Raw genomic sequence first — 26330 nt, forward strand, 5'->3', positions numbered from 1 at the left:
AAAAAAGCAGTTAGAAGCAGTCCCGCCCTCCAATTGGTATGTTGCCCAACAGGTTTTGTGATATGAGCTTGCTTTGGGAAGACGACTCTGGTGTGTGACACTTGTACCTTGAGTTTTCAGACCAAAAAAAATGTTTTAAAGCCCTTCTGGAAACTCCCAATGGATTTGTGAAGAGTGGAAGGACCACACATCGTCTTTGGAAGATACCAAGGCCATCAGGTGAGCGTGCTGGGTGCGGGTTTCACCTTAGACGTGTTCTTGAAAGTTTAACCGAAACCTCTCCTTGTCAGAGTCCATGTAGTTTTTGTTTCAATGGGTGCCTCAATGATGTGGGTTCCTCTACTGACCTTCCTGCAGCTAGTTTGCTGCTCTTTCACCTACCAACACAGTTCAGGTAAACCACACCTCTTTTCATTTACAAATCAAATAGAACAAGGGTTTTCAGACTTTTTTGTTTTGTCCGGAGGTGGTCCCTTGAAGAAAAATCCAAGTGTGCAAGGCCCAATCTGAAATACACCTTATACGCTATATTTTCATGTTGTATGGCACTAATATGTATTTACATATTTACAGTATACACAAGCAAATAACATGTGTGTATATGTATTTATGTATGTACACATTTTCATATATATATATATACCCATACACAAAAATATTGGAACATGAAAAGTCCCATTTCTCTTTTTGTTTGATACTATAAACATTTAGGTTTCAGATAAAGAAAAAAAGATTTTGACACAACAGTTAAGAATGCCAATACCTTTTTTTTGTGTTTTTTTTTTACATCAATATGTTCAGTCAAGATGTTTTTTTTTTCCTTTGAACAATGTTAATAAAAGGCAAATTTGTGAAATTATAATGAGTAAATAGAAGAATTGCCTCTGGCAAGTCCATAGTTAACACTCAAAAGTATTTAGAGTATTTATCTAATTGCAAGGCACGAATGCTTAGATATTTCAGTGCCGTTGACAGCGCTAGATGTCCAATTCATTTTTTTTGTGGATTCATCATAATTCATGATTTTGTCATTTTTCTCCTTTTTGACCGTGCCTTCCAGGAAGTTCGCCATTAGTGGACCAACAGGCCGCTAATTCCTTCCTGTCCCGCTCACTCCTTTATAACAGCTGGGACTTTGAACTAGTGGTGCCGGACAGCCTTGAAAGAGAATGTCAGGAGGAGATCTGCAGTTATGAAGAAGCCAGGGAAGTGTTTGAGGATGAGATTCAGACGGTAATATCATCCAAGCAACACGCTCCATTAACTAGTAGTAACAAAAATGTCAATACATATGTCAATTCATAGGCGTAAAAAAAAATACTCGTACTGTATTTAAGTGGAGATCCAGAACCCCAAAAAAGACTGAAAGCATTGCAAACTATTTATAATTAATGTTTCATGTATAAAATGTGAAGTTGATTTTTTTAACCATACTTTTCTTTTGTTTCCATGTTCAGGAAATATTTTGGAGGGACTATGTTGAAAGCCATGGTAACGTGCTATATTTATTCTATATATATATGTGTGTATTTTCATAATTTTATTGTTGTGTATCATGTTTTAGTAATCTTACACTGCTGTTTGGGCAAATTGGACATCTAAATTCCAACAGTATCAATCGCATATATTTAGGTCAGGGGTGTCAAACCTGCGGCCCATCGGCCGTAAGTGGCACACTAGGGTTCCCGATCCGGCCACCTGGAAATGCCCAAATATCAGCAGCAACTGACCAATGGACAAAAATGATCCTGGAAAGTCCCTAAAAATCAATAGGAAATGATCCAAAATTTAGTATTTAGTGAGTACCCTAAAATGGAAGTGCCATCAATAGCGGCCAATAAGTTAACGTTGGCATTAATGTGGCCCACCAAACAAACTGAGTTTGACACCCCTGATTTAGGACGTACACGCTAAAGATTGTCAGTAGTTTTTACGTATATTGCTGTCATGTGTTTGAAGCATATGCACCGCGAGTGGATGTGTCAGGGCTGGTGGCGGGGATCCTGGCAATACTAGTGTGCGGCGTGATCGCCACAGTGCTCGGCTTCTACTTCTACAAGTCCAAGAACAAGGGGGGGAGGAGACCCGTGCAGTAAGTTCACAGTTTGGTTTATATGGAAATAGCTTACAATGGTTGGAATTGTCTTTTTCCTTTTTTTCATCTAACTTTGTGTGCCACTTGTTGCTAGGCAGATCTCTCCTAAGCCCAATGTAAAATGATCACATATCAATCACGTGAACCCTACTGTCGCCATGGCAACTTGCGATGGCGGGTTCTGCTGCCCCGCACACCAGATAAGAACAGAAAGATATGCTTTGCGAAATGATTCATTTTGCAATTGAACTATTATTACGAATCAAGTATAATTATACTCAGTTTATACTACGGGTGGGAACCTATTGATCCCTAATTTCTCACCATTATTTGGAGCATTTTGGTATCTAATTCGAATCATGGTCAATGGAAGCCTATGAGTTAATACTTAAAAATAATTAACTATTATTGGCCCCTCCCTTTTTTTTACCCGATGGTGACAGGACTTTTCATGTTGTCATATTTGTCATACACTGACTTAAGTTGACCTGTTAAATCTGTCTGTGAATCAATTTTGTCTAATTTTTTTGCATCTCTTGTCCTGTAAGAATGGTGCAAGATGGGCGTCCGGGCCCCGAGATGGTACCCCTGGCAACCGCCCCGGGTCTGCCCAGCTACGGCGAGGCTCTAAACCGCAGCGGAATGCACGATGCCCCGCCGCCACCTTATTCAGGGTGAGTCGATGCTTTCTCTAGGACAATTAATGCAAACTACAATCAATGTAAGATATACTGTATACATTTGAAATGAACTCATTTTTGGACAAAGGCAAGCTAACTAGCTAAATTTGGAGAATATAATACACGTACGCCAGATATCCATTGGAACTCAAGGGTGTAAAAATTGAACATTGGTTAGAGACTTTGAACGCACCCCAAGTGGGAATGTCATCTCGAAGTGCCGAACCGTGGCGCGAAATTAAATGGAAACATTATTATATTTTTCAAATGGAAAAATAGGAAGCCTGTTTGTCTCGTTTGTTTTTTATAAAAGCCGCAGGGTACAACGGAGAGAAAAAAGTCACGGCTAATAGTCCGAAAAATGGAACTGCTAGTAAATATGAAAACCCCCAGCAACTGTTTGTGCTTCCTGAATTAAAAAAATGACTTGGATGATTATCGTTAAAAAGATATGGAAATCAAAAGTTAAATTTTAACTCCATCTGATAGAATCCAAGTACTAATACACATAACTCCTAATCATAGGTGGCACTCCTCTTAACTTTGCAGTGCCAATTACAGTACTAACACTCCACAAGAGGTGGATAGGCTGGTCCAAAAATTGGTAGAGACTGCAAAAATAGGTGATTCAGAGTTTCCATAGCAACGAGAGCGATGCCTTTCTCCTTTTTAAAAAAGCCAGCATACCTCTAAATGATTTAAAACATTCTTTTTTAAAGGTAAAATTATACTTCTTTAATAGATGGGATATTATAATGTGTATATATCTTTCAAATTGGTACGCTGCAACTGATTAAAGGCCAAATGTAGGGGAGTCGATGGTCGCTCCGGGGGCGGAGGTGGGGGGGACTGTCTGGCTTTTTTTCTTCTTTTGCGACGTTTCACAGTGTGAGGGTGATAGATTCTTTCTGCTATTCAACAAGTAGTCCTTCTCCGCCCACAGCGTGCAGTCTTATTTTGAAAAGCGAGACTCTAGAATGAGAATGAGGCTTTTGTCCACGCCGGCGTTTGCGTACTAGATTTTGCGGTGACGTGGTCTCATACACATGCACGACATTCAATCGATGACATCTTCACTTGGCAGACAGTCAAAGTGCCTCCTCAGCCAACATCTGGCGGGAGCAGCAGAGACAATCTGCTGACCGCATCACTATTTTATGGTGGCGGTGTCATCCTGCAACATCAACATCAATTCAGGCTAATGGCTAGCCATGTTGTTAAGTCAGCTGGATGGGCATTAAGAATGTTCACGGTCAATGTTTAAGGACACAAATATGTCATCCATATTGGACCGTTGCAGACAGGCAAGCTCACCTCGTAGCGGTAAATGAGAAGGGGACGAATGATGCTATGTTTTGTGTCAAATTTACAACATTAATACTCTGTGCAGCACTAATGTACATACTATATATTTTACAGTATATTGCAGGGGTGTCAAACGTGCGGCTTGTGGGGTTGTTCTGCTTGACAGACACATTAATACTGTACATACTGAATTAAATGCTTTAATTTTTTTGGACAAGGGCGCCACAAAACCATTTTTTTGTGAGTTGCGTGATAAAGTGTGGTCTAGACTGCACTTTTCCCCATTTCCTATGCACAAACACATTTGTTGTTTAACGCTTTCAGGGACAGTGGACATTTATTTAAAAGTTAGCACTAGCTTAATTCATTCACTGTTGGCTCTGGTCAATAAGGGGAATTGATTTTGAATGCAGCCAGTGACAGCAATAGACGCTCAATCCATTTGAACTGGGAGGGGCTTGGAGCGATGGATCATTCTATTGCAGCCAAAAAAAATAAAAGAATAGCAAAATAAATAAATAAATACAATTCTAAGAGCAAAAAATGTACAGGAACCATGTCTTTTTAATTTTATTAAGAATTATTTGTATTTTTTGTCTTTGGCTTTTTAATTTTTTTTCTTTTCCTTATTACTATTTACATAATGATTTTTTCCCCAAAATGGATACTTCTTGTCATGAATTCAGATGATATCTTTTATTTTATTGCCCATCGCAAAATATTACAATGGCAGACAATGACACACACTTCTCGTGGAAAATTTTGGTAGAAACATGTTTTCCTTATGAAAAAGTGACATATTTTTAAAAAAAATGGTACATATCGAGCCGTTGCATACCATACAGAGTCTGCTATATATCACAATATCGATCGATTGCATCGCATGTGTTTTAAATTGCCTAACTCGGAAAAATACTTGCTTTTTTGTTTGACCACAGGGGGGCGCCATCGGAGCCTGCAGACCCAAGAGACAACGAGTGAGTGAGACCTGAGCCAGCCACAGCTGCTTCAAATGAAGTTTCAATATTGTTTGTTGTGTAACGTATTTATGGACGGAGTTGTGAGCCAAACTCGCAAAGAAAATTCTTTTATAGTACAAATATGACTCTAGATAGGAGATGCATTTATCTCATTGGCTGCCTTTGAGGGGCTTTTTGTTGGATCCATTTTGAGTGGGAAGGTTTGCAGCAAGTTCTTACATCGTTATTGACAACGCTGCAATGAGGTAAATACTCTTTTCTTTTTAATTTTTATTGTTCCCTGTGATTGAGTGCTCACCAATTTGGCCCGGGTTTGGCTCCAGCATCCTCTTTGAGCCTAGTGAGGATAAAACGGTTCAGATATTGAATGAATGAATGAACCTTTTATTCACATTTAAAATTATGACATTGAGGGGAAAGTTTTAGTGTCTTTAGGGATCATAACCGGAGTGTATTTCTGTTTCTATTGATTTCAGCTGGTTTGAATATTTATTCTCATTTCTCATTTTCTGAACCGCTTTATCCTCACTAAGGTTGCGGGGGGTGCTGGAGCCTATCCCAGCTGACTTTGGGCCAGAGGCAGGGAACACCCTGAATGGGTGGCCAGCCAATCACGGCACAAAGAGACAAACAACCATTCACGCTCATACGCAATTTAGAGTGTCCAATCATGTCTTTGGAATGTGGGAGGAAATACTGGAGTACCTAGAGAAAACCCACACAGGCCCGGGGAGAACATGCAAACTCCACACAGGTGGACCGACCTGGATTTGAACCCATGTCTCCCACCGTGAGGCCAACCCGCTAACCATAATATTTATTTAAAAATATATATGTTTAATATTTCTAGATGATTGAAATGGCCAAAATTGGTCACTTGCCCAATAGAATTATTAGCTCTCAGTCTGCCAATAGACGTTGGATTAGTTTGAATGGGAAGGACGACCCTAGGCGTCCAATCCATTTGGACTCGGAATTGATGGCCCAAGATGTCCAAGTTTACTTTGACAGGGACAGGCTGACATGCTATCCCAGCCTTCCCAGTCAACAAGGCTTGGACGTCTAGCCCCAACAATAGCAGCCAATGACTTAATTGGATGCAGGTGAAGGTCGGGCTTTTTTTTTGACAGGATCGCGATTGCTTTGTACGTCCACGTTTGTGTTTCTGATCTTCCAAATTCCCAATAAATCCACCAGGACGCCCATATATAGCAAAAAAAAAAGACGAATGTGACTTGGAAAACACACGCATTGCAGCCAACTTGTCTGGCTAGTACAGACAAGTACACGCGCGTGCACGGTGAGAAGATGTCAGCTCGCCATTCTTTTACACGTTCCAGCATGTGTTTGTCGTTAAAACAGCAGACGAGTGACCGTAAAAAAAAATCTCAATTTCTCCTCCAAAGGCCTCCATACGCCGCGCGTGACAAATTGCGTGCGTGAGAGGCGAGGACAAGGGGGCGCAGGGGGGAGGCTGAGGGGTGCCGAATAGAGAAGAATCGTCCTAAATATGGCGTCTTCTTGAAGAAAATGGGCCAAAATAGCTTTGTGGAGCGGAGGAACGTAGGAGACAATAGACAGTGAAATATACGGGGAGGAGGTGCTCCTGGCTGCTGTGACCCCCTCCTCCCCCTCCCCTGCCTCCCCCCACTCGTTCCTTCTCCTCCTCCTTCCATTCCTCCCAGTCTACAGGCTCGTCAAGCAGAGAAATAAACAGAAGCAAACGCAGAGAGAAGGAAGAAGAGAGGACATTCCTTCCCTCTATCCTCTCCCCATCCCCCCCACCCCACCCGCACTATCTGCTGCCCATCTTCATCCAGGCAGCCCCCCTCCCCTGTTTTTTTTCTTTTTTTCCCCCCCTTTTTCATGGAGAGGAATTATCCCGCAGCTGGATTTGGAGATCTCGCCTCTGGGACGGGATGGAGTTACGACAGAACGGCCAAAGCGAGGTAAAACGCCAGCGGAAGCGGGGCTTGCGGGGTCTCCTTACTGCATTCGTGCACGGCTGCTCAGGTACACTCAGTCCTGTATTGTCATCATCCCCCCACCACCACCCCCAAGGGGGATGGAAGGGAGGGGGCGTCTCTTAATTGGAAGGAATGCGATGGAAGGTTAATAGGGATGCGATCTATCGGCGTGGTTTATGGGTGGAAATGTGCACGCGTGGATGGATGACACATGACGGGGGGATCGTGGTGGGCGGAGGGGCTTCTTGCATTGTTATCCATCACGGCTGCAGCTTTGTCTGCCTCAAGACAACGTAAACGCGTGACAGCTTCGCACCGGAGACACTTGCGGCTGAGCCGGACACGCTCCGCCGATGCCGGACAACTATTCGTGCATTCAACAGTCCACGGCGAGACGGTCACGAACACATGTTCGCTCAAGCATATTATTTGAAATAATAATAATTGCGTAACGATAAATCAGATGCAGTGTCCCAAAAATAATTCAGGCGATGTTACTTGTATTAGTAAACAGCGTTTAGCAGGAGGTCACGTGACGCGACTTGGGGAACGTGCCCCCGGTGTCGCTGGATTAAACGTCAGCTAATTAGATGCGATGACCCCGAAAGAGTGGCGTTCGAAACCCGGCAAGTTGCACTCGCTATCACGTCGTGGGTCGGCCGTGGATGCTGTCGACTCGCTGCGTAATCGCGAGTGGATGGCGAGCGTGATGACTGTTTTTGAAAGCGTTGTTAGCTAGCGGGCTAATTATCACGCACGGAAGCTGGTGTCGTACACCGTTCAAAACTGGATAGATGTCGCCCCCCTTTCACTTGCGCACACTTCGACGTATAAATGATTCATGGGGGCAATTTTCTTGCCACGCCAATTTCAGATCGTGTGTTGGAATGTGTTGCTACCGTGGGCTACCTCGCGGAGTTAGCATGGCTGCTTCATTTAGCCGTCGCCTTGACAACCACATTGGTCCTCCATCACATACATTCTTTGGCCAAGCAGCTTTGGAAAATCGAGGAGTCCGTGAGCTTTATGTTGAAATAAGATGGTTAAAATGATAACTTTTCGCGTTGTGGGAACAGCAGGTAAAGTAAGTTTGCCCAAACTACAGCCTGCAGTAAATGATGAAAATATTGAATCATAAGTCTAGCCCAAATTCTGTTGCACTTCTCACTTTTGATTGAACAAGTCACTTCAACAGTGCCTTTTTCATTAGCTTGGTGTCAAATCTGATAACATTGACAACAACATAGGAAACAAGATTTTCACAGATTTTCTTTGTTCTGCAGTTTTTTCAGTATGAAATCAGCTGATACTGATCGATATAATAATAACAATAATAATAATCGGACATAGGCCCTGTCGTCATCATCAACAACAAAAGCCTACTTGTCATCACACCCAGAAACTGTGTATGATGAAATTGGTAATATATTATATTCTGCTATATTATATTCTTCGATATTCTGCTGATAAAAAAAATTCAATTACCCCATACGCACTCGAATGTTAAATAAATACTATCATGGCTAGATCAGACACTGCTAACCAAACTTTGCGCCTTACCTTGCATGGGTGGCATGTACAATTGTCTACAATTTAAAATAGAGGCCCATGCATAAAAAATGACTGTAAATTTAGCGCGTTCAACAACACTTTTGAGAATAAACACTCCGTGGGGGAAAAAAGACATTTCTTTATTTCTTCGTCTTCATCCACGTATGGAACTGGTGGGGTACTTGGGAAGCATGACTAGTGCTTGCAAACTAGATCTCAAAGACTACTATATACTGCGCAGCTTTGGTGCATTATTTCTAAGTACGAGCCCATCCCACCTGATTTTTAATGCCTTGTTGGTATTGTTGCAACAATAATTCTTTTCATGTCTTCAGCCTCATGTATGGGAGTGCCAGGTCATCCCACCCAGACTCAGAGCTGCTCCACCGGCAGGCCTACGGAACCCCTCATCCCCTCCAGGGCTATGCAACCAACCACCACCCCGGAGGATCCAGACAGGGTGGGGCTTGGGGTGGACGCACACTGGGTAAGAAACTGGTCGAGAGACGTTAATTCTAGCAAATTATAGCTACGGATTTTACTTTGTCCGACAGACATTACTGTCAGAAGTAAAGTGTCATATATATATGATCACATTTGAATGTGAAACATTCATGGATGTGGTTTGTTACCAGGCCTGTCCGGGCTTTTTGATGCCGGTCTTCACCACTCGGGCCCTTCGGGTCCTGATCCATCCGTCATGAATCTGATTTCTGCTTTGGATTCCCGTGGTCCACAGCCCCCACCCTCTGCTTCTTCCCTCCTCACACAATTTCGCACTCCCTCTTGGCAGACTGGTATGTGTCAACTTGTTAGGGGAATCCTAGTTTCTTGCAAAGAATTAAAAAAAATCTCAGCTATCTTGGCCATAAGAATGAGTTGTCAAAATAGCATCCAGAAAAAGTTTGATATGAAGAAGAAAAAAATGTATGCACGAATATAATTAAAATCTCTCAAATTGGAGACTTTCCAAATGTGTTACATTTGAAGTAATACTTGTATTGACTGACACTATCCATGTAATGTTGATTTGTGTCCTGTAGCGATGCACGCACCATCCCCAACGGAGCTCTTTATCTCAGGAGCTCTTCCTGGTTCCAGCTCCTTTCCCTCCTCCTCCGCCCTTTCCGCATATCAGCATCCTGGCTCTTTCTCCAGCCGCTCCTTTAATCCTTCGCTTTCACTCCAGGACTCTCCCACCTTTAGCCCAAGTTCCAATGGTTTGTTGTCCCCCCACGACCCCCTGCTGCACATTAAAACACCCTCCCAGTCCAGCCTGGGATTTGACCGCCTGCTGTCTTCCCAGAGTAGCGCCTACCGGAGCTCCCAGGAGCTACCGACGGCTCCTCAAAACCACGCCCCGCCCACCTCCTCCAGTTGCCACCTATCCCCTCATCAATTTAACCTGCTGTCATCCCAACTCCACAACCAGTCCTCTCAGCTCTATAATTCCTCCATGTTCTCCTCCACACCAGCCCTGATACCCACTACGCTCCCCCAGCCACTCCCGCCACAGGAGAGGGCGATTCCCCGACAGGATACCGTTATTAAGCATTACCAACGCTCACCCCCGACGCATTCCACACCACTTCCACTACAGCAATATATCAATTGTGGTGGGTCAGTAGGTTACCAGCATATACCAAATCAACACCCTCACGCCGGTGTCTCTTGTAGTCCCTTGGGGGAGCGGAGTCCGCATTCAGATCCCAAACCCTCACTGCAGTTGGAGTCTCAGCCATACCGGCCTAACCTTCAACCGACCTACACTTCTTCCTCCTCCAGCTCAGCCATCTCTTCGTCTGGGACTAAAGAATCCAAGAGCTCTACTAGTGGCTTCTCCTCATCGACCCCAGCATCCTCCTCCTCAACAACCTCACACACGGCACCATCTGCATCATGCAACCCCTCTTCATCATCTTCAAACCCCAAAACCAACAGTGGAACCTTGTCTGCTCCGTCTCGCCAGCAGCCTCCACCTCAATCGGTGACAGCACCACCTTCACCAATGGTTTCGTCCACACAGCCGACGGCCAAACCATGTCTCGCGACCTACGGTTCTCCACCTGGAGCTAAATCTAGCACAAGCCTGTCAGGCAAGACCCCTCCCCAACAACAAGCCCAAGTATACTCTCCTAACCAGCCATCGTCGACTCACATGACCCAGTCTTGTGGTAGCTTTAGTTCCCCTAACGCGCATGATATTAGCTCTGGAGCAGGAGGAAATGGAGAGAAGGGTTTCGCCGATTTAGGGTCAGGTGGACGCTCATTTTCGACAGAAATTGTCTTTGGGGAATCAAACTTTAGCTCAGCCTCCCACAGAAGAGCAGAGAGTCCTTCTCTGGGGTATGGAAATGCTACAGGACCAAAAGGAAGTGGGGCATCGGGAGTTGCCACGCTTGATTCTGGACTTGGTGCTGCAAGTTCAGGGGGTGCCAATGTGGGCAACTCGTTCCACTTGCATGAGTCTAGTCTATCGCCCTCTATCACTTCTGCCATCCCTCACCCCGGTTTGCACTCTCCCGCTTCAGCTCGGCCCGCACAATCCCCTGGCGCCTCAGGGGCTAGCAAATACCTGCCCTCCATGCTCTCCCCCGCATTTATGTCATCGTCACAAAGTTTTACTGAAACGCGGCAACAGCCCTACCACTCCACTCCACCCAAACCCAAAACACAGCCCAACATGCTTAGCGCAGAGCGCTCCCAAGAGGCAGAAGAAGATGAGGAGTTCCTCATCGAACAACTACTGCATACCCAAAGTTCAACTTCTCATTCTGCCCAGCATCATCCACCTGGTCAGATACCACAACAGCTTCCTCTAACTGGAGATACAGAGGCCAAGGGAAGACCTTACGACATGGACAAGATCTCAGAGGAACGTTACCACCTGCACAGTGTAATTCGTACAAACAGCACCAATAGCAGTTCTGAGCCGGAAACGTCTAGTAGTGAAGTACCAGGTGGATTGAATAGCCAATTGGAAATAGCACAGAAGAAGCAACACCCAACCGAAAGTGAGCTGACTATATCAAAATCAACCACTGAAGGGGTAAGCGGAGCAACAGACTCCCTTTCACGCACTACCCACTCCCACCCATCAGAACATGACTCCATGGTTTCGGTTGGTCACTACGGAAGAGGGGACCCCTACGCCCAGCACCAACATTCAGGTCCTCCCCATCACATTTCCCACCTCTCACCACATTCTCAACAACAGTGTCAGCAATCGCAACTTTCCCAGCACCCGCAGCCTTCCCATCGCTCCCAGCATACCCACCCACAGCATCCGCATATGGAGCTAAAAAAGTCTTCAGATAGCACAGATAGGTCCTACCTATGCACTACCACAGATGTGCAGCAGGCAAGACAAAACCAGATTCCACACCAGATGATGAATTCGCCACCGGACTGCCCTCAGCAAACTCAGATGCTGCACCCGGTCATGTCTCGGAGCAAAATGGAACCCCAACAAGCACCGCAGCAGCATCCTCTGAGCCAGCAAGGTGTCATGGGATCAAGTCGAGGATCGGGGCTCACAGGGGTGGGTCCCCACGCACAGAGTCAGTCTTCACAGCTTCAACTGCAGCTACAGAATCAGAATTTGGACACACGCTACAGTCTAGGCACTCCGAGAGATCAAAATCGAATAAGCCAGACCTCGGTGTCCACGCTGGATATGTTGGACCAGCCTCTTTCACAGGCAAGGAGCAGAGACGGTGGCGGAGCTTTGGACAGACATGCCATCAGAATCGACGCCAATATTACAGAAGGTGATAGTGTTGTTGGAGACAGACATAGACAGAACAGTCTTTCAGCCCACCACCATTCTCAACAAACAGCCCCGGAGCTTCATGGGTTTCTGTCTGAGCCAGATATGGGTTTACCAGCCACCCCTCACTTGCACCACGTCAACCAACCTCCAACACACGGCCACCACCAACCGCAAGCTCACCATCCAATTTCCCATTCCCGTTTAGCTCATCCACCAACACATCGGTTGGCGGGGAATATAGGAACCCCCCAACAACTGCAACAATCCCAAGCAAGAGAGACAGAAACCCATCTATCCCACACACACATGGACAGACACAAGCCACATCAGTTTGATGACGTCGGCCGTGGTGGAAAATCCAACCTGAATCAAAATCAGCAACAGGAGCAGTTTACATCTTTAACATCTATCTGCTTTTCCGACTCTCTTTTAAATGACGAAGACCGGTCTTTCTTTCCAGGAATGGAGGACATGTTTTGCTCGGCAACGTATAAGTCGAGTTGTGCTGGGGATTCGGTGACCGGACAGGGTTCCCAAGAGAGCATTGCCCAAGGTCGTGGGCAAGAAGCTATGGATGTCCTAAAAACCGGAGACGCCGGACAACGCTACGGTCTGGTTGGACATCACGGCGATCAAGGCTATGGACAATACTGTCACAGTCTCTCTGGATCTGGAAATGCAAATCTAAACGTAGATCCCAACTCTATGAAGACCCACGATCTCCCCTCAACTGTGAATACTGATCAACTTGGCCTCATACAGTCCCAGACCTCGGCTCTTGCTCAAGACCCAGTCAACAAAATGACAGGGTCAATGGGAGTTGGTGGCGGTTCAAACAATCCTGGTATGAGCCCTGCAATCTTTTGTTCATCTCGACCCAAAAAACTGCTGAAGACGAGTTCATATCACTTGCTCAAACAGCGACGTGAGACACAACCACTAAGCAAAAAAAATTACGCCCAAGAATATGAATTTGAAGACGACGAAGACAAAGCTGACGGTCCTGCCGATATACGTCTGAACAGTCGACGCCTTCCCGAAATGCTCCCCGACTTGATATCTAGCTGTCGAAAATCCGCCGCTGCATCAGGAGTCAGTGGCCTCAGCCCCATGATGGGCGACATGGACTTCTGCCACGCACCCGCCTATCCTTCCCTCGGACCGTCCCAACCAATCGCCGCCCCCGACGGCCCAAAGAAAAGAGGGAGGAAACCCACCAAACCAAAGCGTGAAGGCCCTCCTCGGCCCAGGGGCAGACCGCGGATACGCCCCCTTCCAGAACCTTCTTGTTACCGCAGCCCGATGGGATCGGCCGCTGGAGAAAGCAGGAGGGGTCGAGGGAGAGGTAGGGGTCGAGGCAGGAGGGATGAAGGTCTCATGGAACTTCATCAAGATATGAACAAAGCACATCACCTATCGCCGTATCACCCGCAGCAGCATCCGCCGCAACATTACAGCCAAGCGCAGCTTCTCCAACAGGATCTGCATGAACATCACCGACAAGAGCTAGAGCACCACCATTTAGCGCAACAGCAACAAGGACATCCCTTGCATCACCACGTGCCCCCCTCCCACCACCAAATGCATCACCAACCACAGCAACACAACTACCAACAGCATATGCAACAACCACCACAACAACTGCAACAAGAGCCAGGCAGTCCCATCAAGGTACAGTGACAAAAAATATATTTCATTAATATATGATTATTATTTCCTCCTATATCCCGAAAAAAACATGCAGGGTAGGATGGAGGTCCTTTGTCTCCTTGTGCCCTGTGATTGGCTGGCCACGTTTTTGCCCCCCACCCCGCCCCCCGACATCCAATTGTAGTACTAGTGTTGCACTTATTTTACTATAAAAAAAAAAAAAATTAGATCAACTAAATAATTGGAAGATCCATTTTGGAAAAAAATAGTAGTTAAATAAAAAAAGGCAAATGAAAAATCTATGAGTAATAAAAAACTAGATTATCCCAAATAATGTGTATGTACACGTATGTGTATGTGTATATTTCAGCAACACGCTTATTTATTTATATATTTATTCATGTATTTATTTATTAACTTACTTATTACCTATCTATTTATGTCTAAAATGCCTTTCCTATTTCTGCATCCTCACCCTCTTGCTACTGTGACAACGAAATTTCCCGAATACGGGATGAATAAAGTTATCCAATCCAATCCAAATAAAAATACATAAATAAATAATTGTAATAATAAATTGTAATACATTGAAAAAAATCCAAGAAAGAAAAAAATGTGTGTGGATTTTATTTATTTATTTCCTGCTTTGTGACCTCACATAGCTGAAGTCCAATCCATTTGAACTGAAAAGGGGGTGATGGATTTACCTTTCAATGATATTGGTGTCAATGCATCTTTTAGGTCCCACTTCACGGTCCTGCCATGACCCCATCACAATCACTTCTGAGGACGGATTCACTGTCCAGCACCGATCCCGCTCTGTCGGATGGATCTCTGGGATCGGCACCATCACTGGGTCCCAGTCCGGGACCCAGTACCAACATGGACATCAGCAGAAATGAACCAAACCAAACACAGGAACGGATGCATCACGAGAATTCTGGAGAGGTACTGTATACTAAAATACTAAAATACAATGTATTATTTATTCCTTATACAGTACAATATTGAGTCCTCTCATTAGTTTAACTGATGAAATTATTTTCTTTTCTAATAACTCTTGGATTTTCTGGATTGATGTTTTGAAAATGGTGCCAATTTGAAATGCCTTTGTACTTACTGGAAGATGCAATTTTATATAAAATTCGTATATAAAAAAGAAATATGTATAAGAATGGAACATTTGAGAAATGTTTGGTGAATATAAAGTTGGATTCGTGTGACTATCATGGAAAAAGAATGGCAAGGTTTTGAAGCTGAAATATTTATTGTTCAATAGGAAATAAGTTGACTTTTTAAAGAAAAATGCAGTCAATAATTTAAATTATGGTAGAACGGTGAATTTGGGGGGGAAACTGAATAGAGGAAGAATAAAAGGATCTTTCTAAGATGGTAGCTCTGCAAATATGAATGGATTGGCTATGTGCAATGTGTGACCAAAGCTGAGAGTTTCTCATCTCCTCTGTCAAATTATTCACAACAGCTTGAGGGCGAGTGAAGCGGCTTTTTCGCTGGGGAGTGGCAGAATGACAAATAAATGAGAAATGCTTGGAGAACAAATCAGTGGCTGAACACTGATTTTTTTCCCCATTATATATTTCAATTGAAAATGAAGACATGAGACGAAAACAATTCATATTCGACCCCAAATCATCAATCTGACAATTCTGCTTGTCGGAAATGTACGTGCTTCCTTCTCTCTTGCTTTATATATCAGTCACATTATGAAATGTAATTCCCGGCTTATAATATTCAGATTTTAAAAATTCAGGCTATCTTTTTTTCCAATTCTGTCTCAGCATTTCTGTTTTTTTAACAGAAAAAAAGGCCCATGTATATATTCATTAATATGTACTATCCCTTTATTAACTAATTTAAACTCAGTAACCTGATTTGAAACAGAAAGTGACATTTAAAAAAATCTACAAATCAGGAAATGTTCCAAAATGTGCAAGAAGTGACACCTGTAAGTTCCCTAAAATTACAAAAGGACCGACCAAAAAAATGAATTTATTGCTATTTTTTAGTCAGTGGCCACTAATGATGAATTAACAAGGAAATTAACTTGAAAATAGCCCCAAAATAATAGAACGTCACCCATGGGAGAGCAAAGCATCCCTTTGCAATTTTTTCCCCCAAAAAATGCATTTCCTAGTGATCCATGCAATTAATTTCTCTCATTATACAGATCTCATTGTAAAGTTGTTTGCTAGGAATAGGGGGATTTTTTTTTAAAGACAAAAAGAACAATGAGCAACATAGCAAAACATGTAACGTTCTTCATATATTAAACAAAGAACGCCTACATCTTTACTACTCCAGTTCTTCCAACCTCATTATTTTTCCGATTGCTCCATAGATCACATGGAAGAAAGAAATTGAAGATCCGTTGAACCCTGAAGGCTGGGGCACCTTGCAAAAACTCACCAGTTGTGTAAGTTGAAATCCCCCAAAAATATGCAAAGACATTTGTGTGTCAAGCTTATCCCACACGATCCACTTCCATGTATGCTTTCAATTGGGAAGTAATGCCGTAAACTAGTTTTATCAGAGTAAGAAAATATCTACCGTATGCAAAATTTGTATATATTTTTTTATCTAGCATTCTGCCCTGGTTTTCGATCACAGGATTTGGGGTTGAAAAGGGAAGGTTTGAGCTGAGTGACAGCCAGTTTTCTCTGACTGACAAAAGAAAGAAGAGAGAGCACTGTTACCACGGCAGCCGTTGTTATGGTTACTGTATTTTTTTTTTTACTGCAGGATCCTTGCTGCCACCTGCTGTCTTTTAAGCCTTACTACTGAATATGGTGTCAAAGTGAATGAAATCTATTAACTTTTCGAAGCAAACCATTTTTCTGACTCCAGATACTGATAATATAGCAAACCCAACACTATTGTAAATGCATACCTGTCAAACTCTGCCGATAACTGCCCTTATAAATGATTATGATTCCCCTTACAAACCCCCAAAAAACCTTACAAACACCGTACGAGTCGTACGGTGTTTGTAAGGTTTTTTGGGGGTTTGTAAGGGGAATCGGGGAATCATAATCATTTATAAGGGCAGTTATCAGCAGAGGTTGACAGGTATGCATCATACAGCGCTGCATATAATGAAATGGGTGAAATATCATTCAACAAAGGTGCTCTTAAATGAGTCAAAATGGTCAAAAGTCTGCATTTTGATGGCCAACGTTTACAATAGGTCCAGAAAAAGACTTGGACTGGCTTGGAGAGTCTGCAACAGGGGTCCTCGAGGGCCGCTGTGGGTTGGGCCAGCATTTTTTTTTTCGAAACATCCAGCACAGACTCGGTCGGACTCAGTTGAAGCAACGGGGGTTGGGCTGCAAGAAGCACCTGACGGCAATCCACTGATTGCACTTGTAGGACACTAGTATTGTGGAAAGCTTGCTCTTTATGAAAACCTACATTTTGTGGAATAGTTTGAAATGAAAGCTTAGTTTTATGGGATGCTATGCCTTTACATCAAATGAAAAGCCTTTAGTGTCATCATACACCGCTGCATATAATGAAATGGGTAAAATATCATTCAACAAAGGTGCTCTTAAATGAGTCAAAATGGTCAAAAGTCTGCATTTTGATGGCTAACGTTTACAATAGGTCCAGAAAAAGACTTGGACTGGCTTGGAGAGTCTGCAACAGGGGTCCTCGAGGGCCGCTGTGGGTTGGGCCAGCATTTTTTTTTCGAAACATCCAGCACAGACTCGGACTCAGTTGAAGCAACGGGGGTTGGGCTGCAAGAAGCACCTGACGGCAATCCACTGATTGCACTTGTAGGACACTAGTATTGTGGAAAGCTTGCTCTTTATGAAAACCTACATTTTGTGGAATAGTTTGAAATGAAAGCTTAGTTTTATGGGATGCTATGCCTTTACATCAAATGAAAAGCCTTTAGTGTCATCATACACCGCTGCATATAATGAAATGGGTAAAATATCATTCAACAAAGGTGCTCTTAAATGAGTCAAAATGGTCAAAAGTCTGCATTTTGATGGCCAACGTTTACAATAGGTCCAGAAAAAGACTTGGACTGGCTTGGAGAGTCTGCAACAGAGGTCCTCGAGGGCCGCTGTGGGTTGGGCCAGCATTTTTTTTTCGAAACATCCAGCACAGACTCGGACTCAGTTGAAGCAACGGGGGTTGGGCTGCAAGAAGCACCTGACGGCAATCCACTGATTGCACTTGTAGGACACTAGTATTGTGGAAAGCTTGCTCTTTATGAAAACCTACATTTTGTGGAATAGTTTGAAATGAAAGCTTAGTTTTATGGGATGCTATGCCTTTACATTAAATCAAAAGCCTTTAGTGTCATCATACACCGCTGCATATAATGAAATGGGTAAAATATCATTCAACAAAGGTGCTCTTAAATGAGTCAAAATGGTCAAAAGTCTGCATTTTGATGGCCAACATTTACAATAGGTCCAGAAAAAGACTTGGACTGGCTTGGAGAGTCTGCAACAGAGGTCCTCGAGGGCCGCTGTGGGTTGGGCCAGCATTTTTTTTTCGAAACATCCAGCACAGACTCGGACTCAGTTGAAGCAACGGGGGTTGGGCTGCAAGAAGCACCTGACGGCAATCCACTGATTGCACTTGTAGGACACTAGTATTGTGGAAAGCTTGCTCTTTATGAAAACCTACATTTTCTGGAATAGTTTGAAATGAAAGCTTAGTTTTATGGGATGCTATACCTTTACATCAAATCAAAAGCCTTTAGTGTCATCATCATACCTGTCAACCTCTGCCGATAACTGCCCTTATAAATGATTATGATTCCCCTTACAAACCCCCAAAAAACCTTACAAACACCGTACGACTCGTACGGTGTTTGTAAGGTTTTTTGGGGGTTTGTAAGGGGAATCATAATCATTTATAAGGGCAGTCGTACGGTGTTTGTAAGGTTTTTTGGGGGTTTGTAAGGGGAATCATAATCATTTATAAGGGCAGTTATCGGCAGAGGTTGACAGGTATGTAAATGTTAGTGCGGTTATATTGAATTGAATGCCTTTATTGCCATCATACAAGTACAATAAAAATGAGAGTGTAGGAAAGTGACCATAGAGCTTAGCATCACATGATAGAGGTAGATTTTTTTTTGGATATGTTTTCACTGATGCCAGAGGCTCTGTTACCATAATTACTTTCTAAAGAGAAATGGTCCCACACAGCAGACATGTTTGCCCTGTGGTTTGAGTTAATGCAGTCAAAAACACATGAAAACTGTTACAAGGAAATTTCCCGAATACGGGATGAATAAAGTTATCCAATCCAATCCAATGCTACTACTAGACGGGATCTTGTGACAAATTACTGTCCGATACTCCAAAATATAGGCGCACCTGCTCCGATATCCCTACTGAGTCTCAAATCGGGACATCCCTAATCGGGTCCTTTCTAATATTAATATCATTCTGAAGCATAATACAATAATCTCGCTCCTCTACCCATCTTCTTGCAGGTTGATGACAAAGCATTTGACTTCAAACCCGGTTTCGTCTCCTCTTTTTTGGACTTCCTGAAGACGGGTAAAAAACAGTCCGGCCTGGAACTGGCTGACGTGGGCTGCGAACAGGACTCCTTGGACGCCTGCTCCTCTCTAAAAGGAGGGATCCGACCCATAACCCCCACGCCTCCGCTCTCGCCGACCACGCCGCAGCAGCCTCCGGGGTCATACGGCGAGGAGAGGGTCGGCGACCTCAGTAGTTGCCCGAGTCCCTGTAAACCACTGGACGAGGAACTGAAAGGGAACCTGGAGGCTCTGCCCTCCTTCTCCTCGGACGAGGAAGACTCGGTCAGTAAAAACCAAGACTTGCAGAAAAGCATTTCCTCCGCCATCTCGGCCCTCTACGACACCCCGCACTCTCTGGCCGCCGCCGTGGCCTCGGCTATGGTCAAAGTCCCGCCGACTCTGTCTCCGCCCACCCCGCAGGAGCCGCAACTCAGCCCGTTGCCTCCCGCCGCCACCTCCCCGGCCCATTCCGCCGCCGGGGCCAATGGCGAAGTGGGGACGCTCGCGTATAATAACGGGCCCAGCGCTCCGGACGAGAGCAACTTTGTCTCCTCGCAATCCAACGGCGAACTGGAAGAGGAGCCGTGCGGAGATCGCCAGGAGGAGGAGGAAGGGGGAGGGAAATCGGCCGCCGAGGAGGAAATGCAAACAGATCCACCCGATTCGCAGCGGGGTACTTTGGAAGAGACGAGGGTGACCGAAGAGGAGAAAATGTCCGACACGTGGACGTCAGAAGCTTTGAGAAATGAAGGTAAGGCCTCAGTTTATTGAAAAAAAAAAAGTTCCCATCAGCTGAACTCATTCAATGACAGCCCACTTGTGTGTTGTGGCAGTTAGTAAAAGAGGGAAATTGATATTGAAAACATCCCTCGATGGCAATAGATGTCCAATTTCAGCTGGGAAGCGATTAATATATTGTTCATAAAATGAAGAAGGTAATAGAAGTAAAATAAATAGACAATAAATCCAAGCATCAGATATTATGGGGAAAGAACTCGTGTTTTTTGAGGCTGTAACCAGGATTTATTTCTATTTTTATTTATTTTTTATTCGATGCACTAACTTATTTTTACCAAAAATAAATTCAATAATTCAAAATATATTATTTAAAACATCCAAAAATACAGTAATAATTTAAATAAATGGATACTTATAAAAATAACAATTTTTAAAATGTATATACTCATTGGGAGTTAAAGCTCTGAAGTCTAAATTCACATGGACATTGATGATGTCTTCAAAAAAAAATATGAATAACAGCTGGAAACCATTTGCAACACTGATCAAGTTTCTTAGCGATGCCTAGCAGAAGGTAAAGCAAATTTTCTGTGTTCCAGCTTCCCCATCGGGCCCTGCCCTCACTCCAGCTCCGGCCGGACCTCCCTCCGTTTCCCCTTCTCATGCCACCTGCTCCCCCGCTTGTCTGCCCGCATCTGCCAACTCCTCGCAGCCCATCCGGCAGCCCGAAGAGGCGGACCCCTCTCATTCTCCCCGGAAACCGCAACAGGCCCCCTACCAAGCGGCCCCCGCCACGGCCGGCACTTCCCCACCCCCCTCGACCTCCCCCCCAGCCATCCCCTCCCCCCCGCTCTCCAACCTTCCTCAAAGTCACTCTGTACCCCCTCCGTCCACCACGCCGCCCCCATCCTGCTCGGACCACGACCAGGAAGCCGAAGCCGGGCGGGCGTCCCCCTCCTCCCCGTCGTCCTCGTCTCCCTCGGCCTCCCCCTCGCCGCCTCCGTCCCCTCCCACCCCGGACGAGGCTCCGGTATCCCAGCGTCTCGCCGCCCTGCACCTGGCCAAGAAGCAGGCGGACGCGGCCATCGCGGGGGAGAGCGAGGAGGAGGACAGTGAGAGCGGAGGGGAGGGAATCTTCCGGGAAAGGGACGAGTTTGTTATTCGTACCGAGGACATCGGCACCCTCAAGGTGAGCTAACTAACTTGCTTGTACTCACAAGTAAAAGCCAACATGAATAGTTTTGCTATCCCACGATATAGTCTATCTGTAACAAAGTCTTTGGTCATTTAGTTCCTGTTCTTTAATTGACGATGTAGCCGAATAGGCAAAAAGTGATGTCTCACTTTTGCCTAATTTTGAAGCCAAATGTCCTCCTAATCTGAAATGGAGGTTAATAATGGCTTAGAAATAGCAGACATCTTATTTTTTTTGTTTGCATCCTCAGATGGCTTTGCAGACGGGTCGGGAGCCCCCACCCATCTGGAGAGTGCAGAAAGCTTTACTCCAGAAATTCAGTCCCGAGATCAAAGATGGTCAAAGGCAGTTTTGTGCAACCAGTAATGTGAGTTTTGCCATTCTTTTGCGAGAAAATCCATATTGCTGTAAAAATATTCGAAATGATCAGCATTGTTTGCAGAATGTAGCTATTCTGATTCTTTGTTCTTGTTTCTAATTTCCCTCCCGCCAGTATCTGGGTTATTTTGGGGATGCTAAAATGCGATACCAGCGTTTGTATGTGAAGTTCCTGGAGAATGTCAACAAGAAAGACTACGTCAGAGTGTGTTCCAGAAAGCCATGGCACAGAACTGGTCTAACTCTGAGGTAAGTCATGTAGTTAGTACCAGATCATGTTTGAAACAATTAAAATGTTATTCTATTATTTTATTGTGTATGTACTGAATATATGTATTCATGCTTTTGTGAGGTCAGAATTGCAAATGAGCGATTATTTTTTTTTAATCTTCCCTATAATTGTTGAGCTGTAATTTTTATTTAAATTATTCAATTTCATTTAGATTCATTTATATTTTTGTCAATTAGGCTTTTTCAAATCTTTTATTATTTAAAAAATTTCCCCTCCAAAATAGATACTTTCTTCATAATGTTTCATTCATTTTGCTTAAAATTACATACACTAATACTACAACTGGACGGGTGCAACAGGCAGTTGTGTCGCAAATTTGGGACCAATCCCCTATATTAATTTTCTAAAAAAAACATTTAAAAAAGGAAAACATAATTGGTAAATGAAAACAAACACATTTTTCCTGCGTTGACTGTGTTCACTTAATTGATTCAATCATCCACTAAAAACCTTTCAAATAAAAAATCTCTACGATTTAAAAGATTGAAAATGAACCAATCTAAATACCACGTCAATCCTATCCAGTACACTCTTGCTTATTCATATTTTTGAAAACAATCTGACCAAGCGGATCATAAATACACAAAAAATGCAGAATCCACCACCTGCTGAAAACGGCGTTTTGTTGAGCCTTACAAACTTCAACCTGTCTTTTTTTCCTTTTTTTTCCGACAGACGCCAGTCGCTACCGAAACAACTCCCCGCCCCTCACAATCAAACCCCACCTCGAGTGGATCGAGACGACAGGGACAAAGAGAGACCCAAAGAACTGAAAGAGAAGAAAGAGCGGGAGAAGGACCAAAAAGAACGAGAGCGAAAGGAAAAAGTGGAAAGGGAGAGAAAGGAGAAGGAGCAGAGAGAAAGAGAACGGAAAGAAAAGGTGAATGCGGAAAAGGAGGCGCAAAGGGAGCCCAACGTTCAAAACCAAACAGCCCTTCTGCAACGCGAGAGTGAAAGAAGGAACCAGGAGCAGAAAGAGGAGAAGAACCAGGAGCTGAGAGACTTGGAAAGGGAACAAAAAGAGACAGAGAAAAGGAGCAAGGAGGACCAGGACAGGGCGTGCCGAGAAAGGGAGCGACAGGAGCGGGAATGCCAGGAAAAGGAGAAGCGGGCCAAGGACGGGCCCGACGAGAACCACGTACCGGGGCCAGAAAGCGGAGTCGCGGAAAAGGCCGGACGCAAGGAGCAAGGAAGGAACTTGGCCAGGGAGATCTTGCAAGTCCGAAGAGGAACGGCGCCGTGCGTGACGCTGAAGGAGGAAAAAAGAGGAGTTGAGAAGAAGATGCTGCGGCACCCCAGGGCCAAAACCTCCATGGAGAAGACCGAGCCTCCCCCGAAGAAGAGGAAGAAGTGGATGAAGGAGTTGCCGTCCTCCTCCTCGGAATCGGATTCCTCCCTCCCCAGCGAAGATGAAGGTCGGTGTCGCAATGGACGTGTAGTGTGTAAGATTAGTCTCTCCTGGGCTCGGTGGTCAGTATCGCCTTTGTTTTGCAGGAACTCTGCGGGTGGGAATGAATAGCCGGGCCATGAGGGAAATGTTCAGGAGCTACGTGGAGATGTTGGTCAGCACGGCGTTGGATCCCGATATGATCCAAGCCCTGGAGGACACGGATGGTGAGAACTTCTCCTCAGAATTTTTTTGGGGAAAAACACTTTTTTTTCTTTTTTCATGACATAGATGAGTTGTACCTGCCGCCCATGAGGAAGATTGACAGCCTGCTGAATGAACAAAAGAAACGCTTGTTGAGAAGAGTCAGCATGAGTGCTCAGCACCAGGTATGCAAACAACAAACACGAAGGACAGGCCACAGAAAAGCTTGACTTTGTTTTTCCCTCCGTGTCTGTGTGCGCTTTTCTCGCTTGCTAGGAGGCCCTTCATCTATTCCCTAAAATGACAGCAGACCCGTTGGAATGTGGGACTGTCAAAGTTCGACTCGGTGGGGAGGCTTACAACCGCAAAACTCTCAACCGTGGAAAGAGGAGCATTCCTAAGCATCAAGTAAGTATTTCTCCTGCTATAAATTCCTTATTCTGTCAAAGGACTCTATGCTCATAGACAATTCTCTCTTTTTTTTGTTTTATTGACTTTTTAGGATCTGAAGCTCTCCATTGAAACCTGCCGAATCTACAGTCTGTATCATTCCCTTCACCACTATAAGTATCACACCTTCCTGCACTGCAAGAAGGAAGTAAGCATGCTGCTTTATGCTAAATTACAGCTTTTTGGTTGATTCGGAGACTGTTTTCCCCTTTTTTAAAACTACCGTATTATCTGGACTATAAGTCGCTCTGGAGTATTGTATTGGATTGGATAACGTTATTCATCCCGTATTCAGGAAATTTCATTGTGACAGTAGCACAGGGTGATTAGACAGAACAACAAAGCAAAATCACAAAGTACAAAGCAAATCAAAGTCAATGGGATCATTAAGAATCACCAAATCAAATCATTAAGACAGAAAAGCAGCAAAAACACAAAACGAACAAGAGTGGACGGAGCTACCGCCGCCGGCTGCCACTTGAACGGTGCCATCTTGGTTGCGGTAGCTAAAACGGAGATGGCGCCGTTCAAGTGGCAGCCGGTGGCGGTAGCTCCGTCCAAAGGGAACTTGGCAAAAAATGAGTCAGACAAATAGAAACACAAGTTTAACGTACAAACTGCGAATTACTATTTAGTCATACTTAATGCGCTAGTAATTATTAGGCTAAAGAAAAGCTCCAAATTTCCCGGACTTTTATTCTTTTTTGTTAGAGAACTTGTTAAGACCCTGACTGACGTAGCTTCTTAAAGGGACAACGGATGTATACATACAAACTCTTCTACACTCACACGTCGGCTCAGTGAAACTGCTCATGGCCATTGTTGGCTTTTATTGATGCGTAGACCGTGTTGTTTTACCTTGTTTTGTCGCCGGTCTTTTGGTCACCCGTTGTCGCGGTCGGAGCGACCAAAAGACTGCGACCAAAAGACCGTGACCAAAAGACCGGCGACCAAAAGACCGGCGACCAATCGACCGCACATGTGAATGTTGACTCAAAATGATCATGAATTTGAAAATGGAATCAATGAAATCATCACAAAATAATATTGGTAGCTATTATAATGCTGCTGTAAACGCAGTATACTTTCAATCTCACTCTGGAAAATGACAAATTGGTATTGTTTGCAGACGGACAGCATCGAGCAGGCGGCAGATGACCCCGGCCAGGAGGAAGTGGTGCAGCAGTGCATGGCCAACCAAAGCTGGCTGGAGAGCCTCTTAAACTCCTTCATGGAGCTGCTCAGCCTCAGCGGCAAAACCTGAAGGACAAACCTACAGTGAGAGGGAAGTGAGAACAAAATGGAGGCTTTTTATTTTTTACGGAAACTGAAAATGACCGTTCATTTCTTTGAGGAAGGTCTCATTCCGAGATGCTCATTTGAAGAAGAATGAACATTCGTGCACTTTGAAGTCAATGTGAAGGACGTTGAGGGAGCCCAGATCATCCGGTCGGGACCCCCAACACAATTCCATGAAGGTCTACTCAGTATGCGCACACACTGACAAACTCGTTGAATTGACAAATGTGGGTTGTATAATTTATACAAAGACATTTCACACAAAAAAAGAAGAAGAAAAAAAGAAATCGCCCTAAAGGGATTGAGGTCTGTAAATATAATTTGGATGATGTTTTCAAGGAGTCCACAAGAAACGGCCAACTTGCTGTTTTGGGGTCTTAAGACCTCCAGAGGTAAAACTAGGTTTAAAATGACTATGTAATAGTCTCCTTGTTTCTACTCGCCTCTGTTTGAAAGCAGTAAATGTATTTAAATTAAGCTGTACATATATTTTTGGTGCTTGTTCTTGAAAAGACAAGCACACAGAGGAGTTTATTCCTGTAAAAACACGAATGAAAAAACAAGCTTTCTAAAAGGAAGAGTGACATGAAACCATCCAAACGATCCAAACGCTTAAACGTCCGTGTTTCCGTGCGTCCTTTTTATCTGTCTGTTGTCGATTGATATTTGCCATCATTTGAACTCTCGCAGAGCATATTTGTTGTTATGATGTGTAAATAATGTACAGCTTCTTCGTTCTTCACTTCCACCTTCTTCTGTACATGAAATTCCTGTATTTGGCAAACGCAAATAAAACAGTTCGATTGACACGTGATGACATTTGATGAAAATATGACTGAATATGGCCTGCACAAGAA

The 26330-nt window shown here is 44.2% G+C and overlaps 2 protein-coding genes across 6 annotated transcripts; both read left to right on the forward strand.

The window, feature by feature from the left end:
- Nucleotides 1-51: 51 nt before the first annotated feature.
- prrg2 (proline rich Gla (G-carboxyglutamic acid) 2) lies at nucleotides 52-6267 on the forward strand. Its single transcript, XM_077620092.1, has 7 exons — nucleotides 52-219; nucleotides 291-394; nucleotides 1061-1233; nucleotides 1458-1491; nucleotides 1960-2092; nucleotides 2644-2769; nucleotides 5019-6267. The coding sequence occupies exons 2-7, from the start codon at nucleotides 313-315 to the stop codon at nucleotides 5059-5061; spliced, it is 591 nt and encodes a 196-aa protein (XP_077476218.1). The 5' UTR covers nucleotides 52-219; nucleotides 291-312; the 3' UTR covers nucleotides 5062-6267.
- prr12b (proline rich 12b) lies at nucleotides 5166-26287 on the forward strand. 5 transcript variants are annotated; one of them, XM_077620084.1, is made up of 16 exons: nucleotides 5166-5305; nucleotides 8914-9065; nucleotides 9214-9375; nucleotides 9622-14021; nucleotides 14742-14948; nucleotides 16360-16434; nucleotides 19480-20281; nucleotides 20868-21457; nucleotides 21714-21830; nucleotides 21957-22090; nucleotides 22809-23548; nucleotides 23628-23747; nucleotides 23812-23909; nucleotides 24001-24132; nucleotides 24227-24322; nucleotides 25304-26287. In XM_077620084.1, exons 1-16 carry the CDS (start codon nucleotides 5301-5303, stop codon nucleotides 25436-25438), a joined length of 7965 nt encoding a protein of 2654 aa, XP_077476210.1. In that variant the 5' UTR covers nucleotides 5166-5300; the 3' UTR covers nucleotides 25439-26287. The 5 variants fall into 5 exon arrangements, with proteins under 5 accessions (XP_077476210.1, XP_077476209.1, XP_077476211.1 ...); XM_077620083.1 differs by lacking the exon at nucleotides 5166-5305 and adding an exon at nucleotides 6746-7009; XM_077620085.1 differs by lacking the exon at nucleotides 5166-5305 and adding an exon at nucleotides 7479-7653.
- The last annotated feature ends 43 nt before the right edge of the window (nucleotides 26288-26330 follow it).

This window comes from Stigmatopora argus, chromosome 14 (genome assembly GCF_051989625.1).
Source record: "Stigmatopora argus isolate UIUO_Sarg chromosome 14, RoL_Sarg_1.0, whole genome shotgun sequence".
Classification (NCBI taxonomy): domain Eukaryota; kingdom Metazoa; phylum Chordata; class Actinopteri; order Syngnathiformes; family Syngnathidae; genus Stigmatopora; species Stigmatopora argus.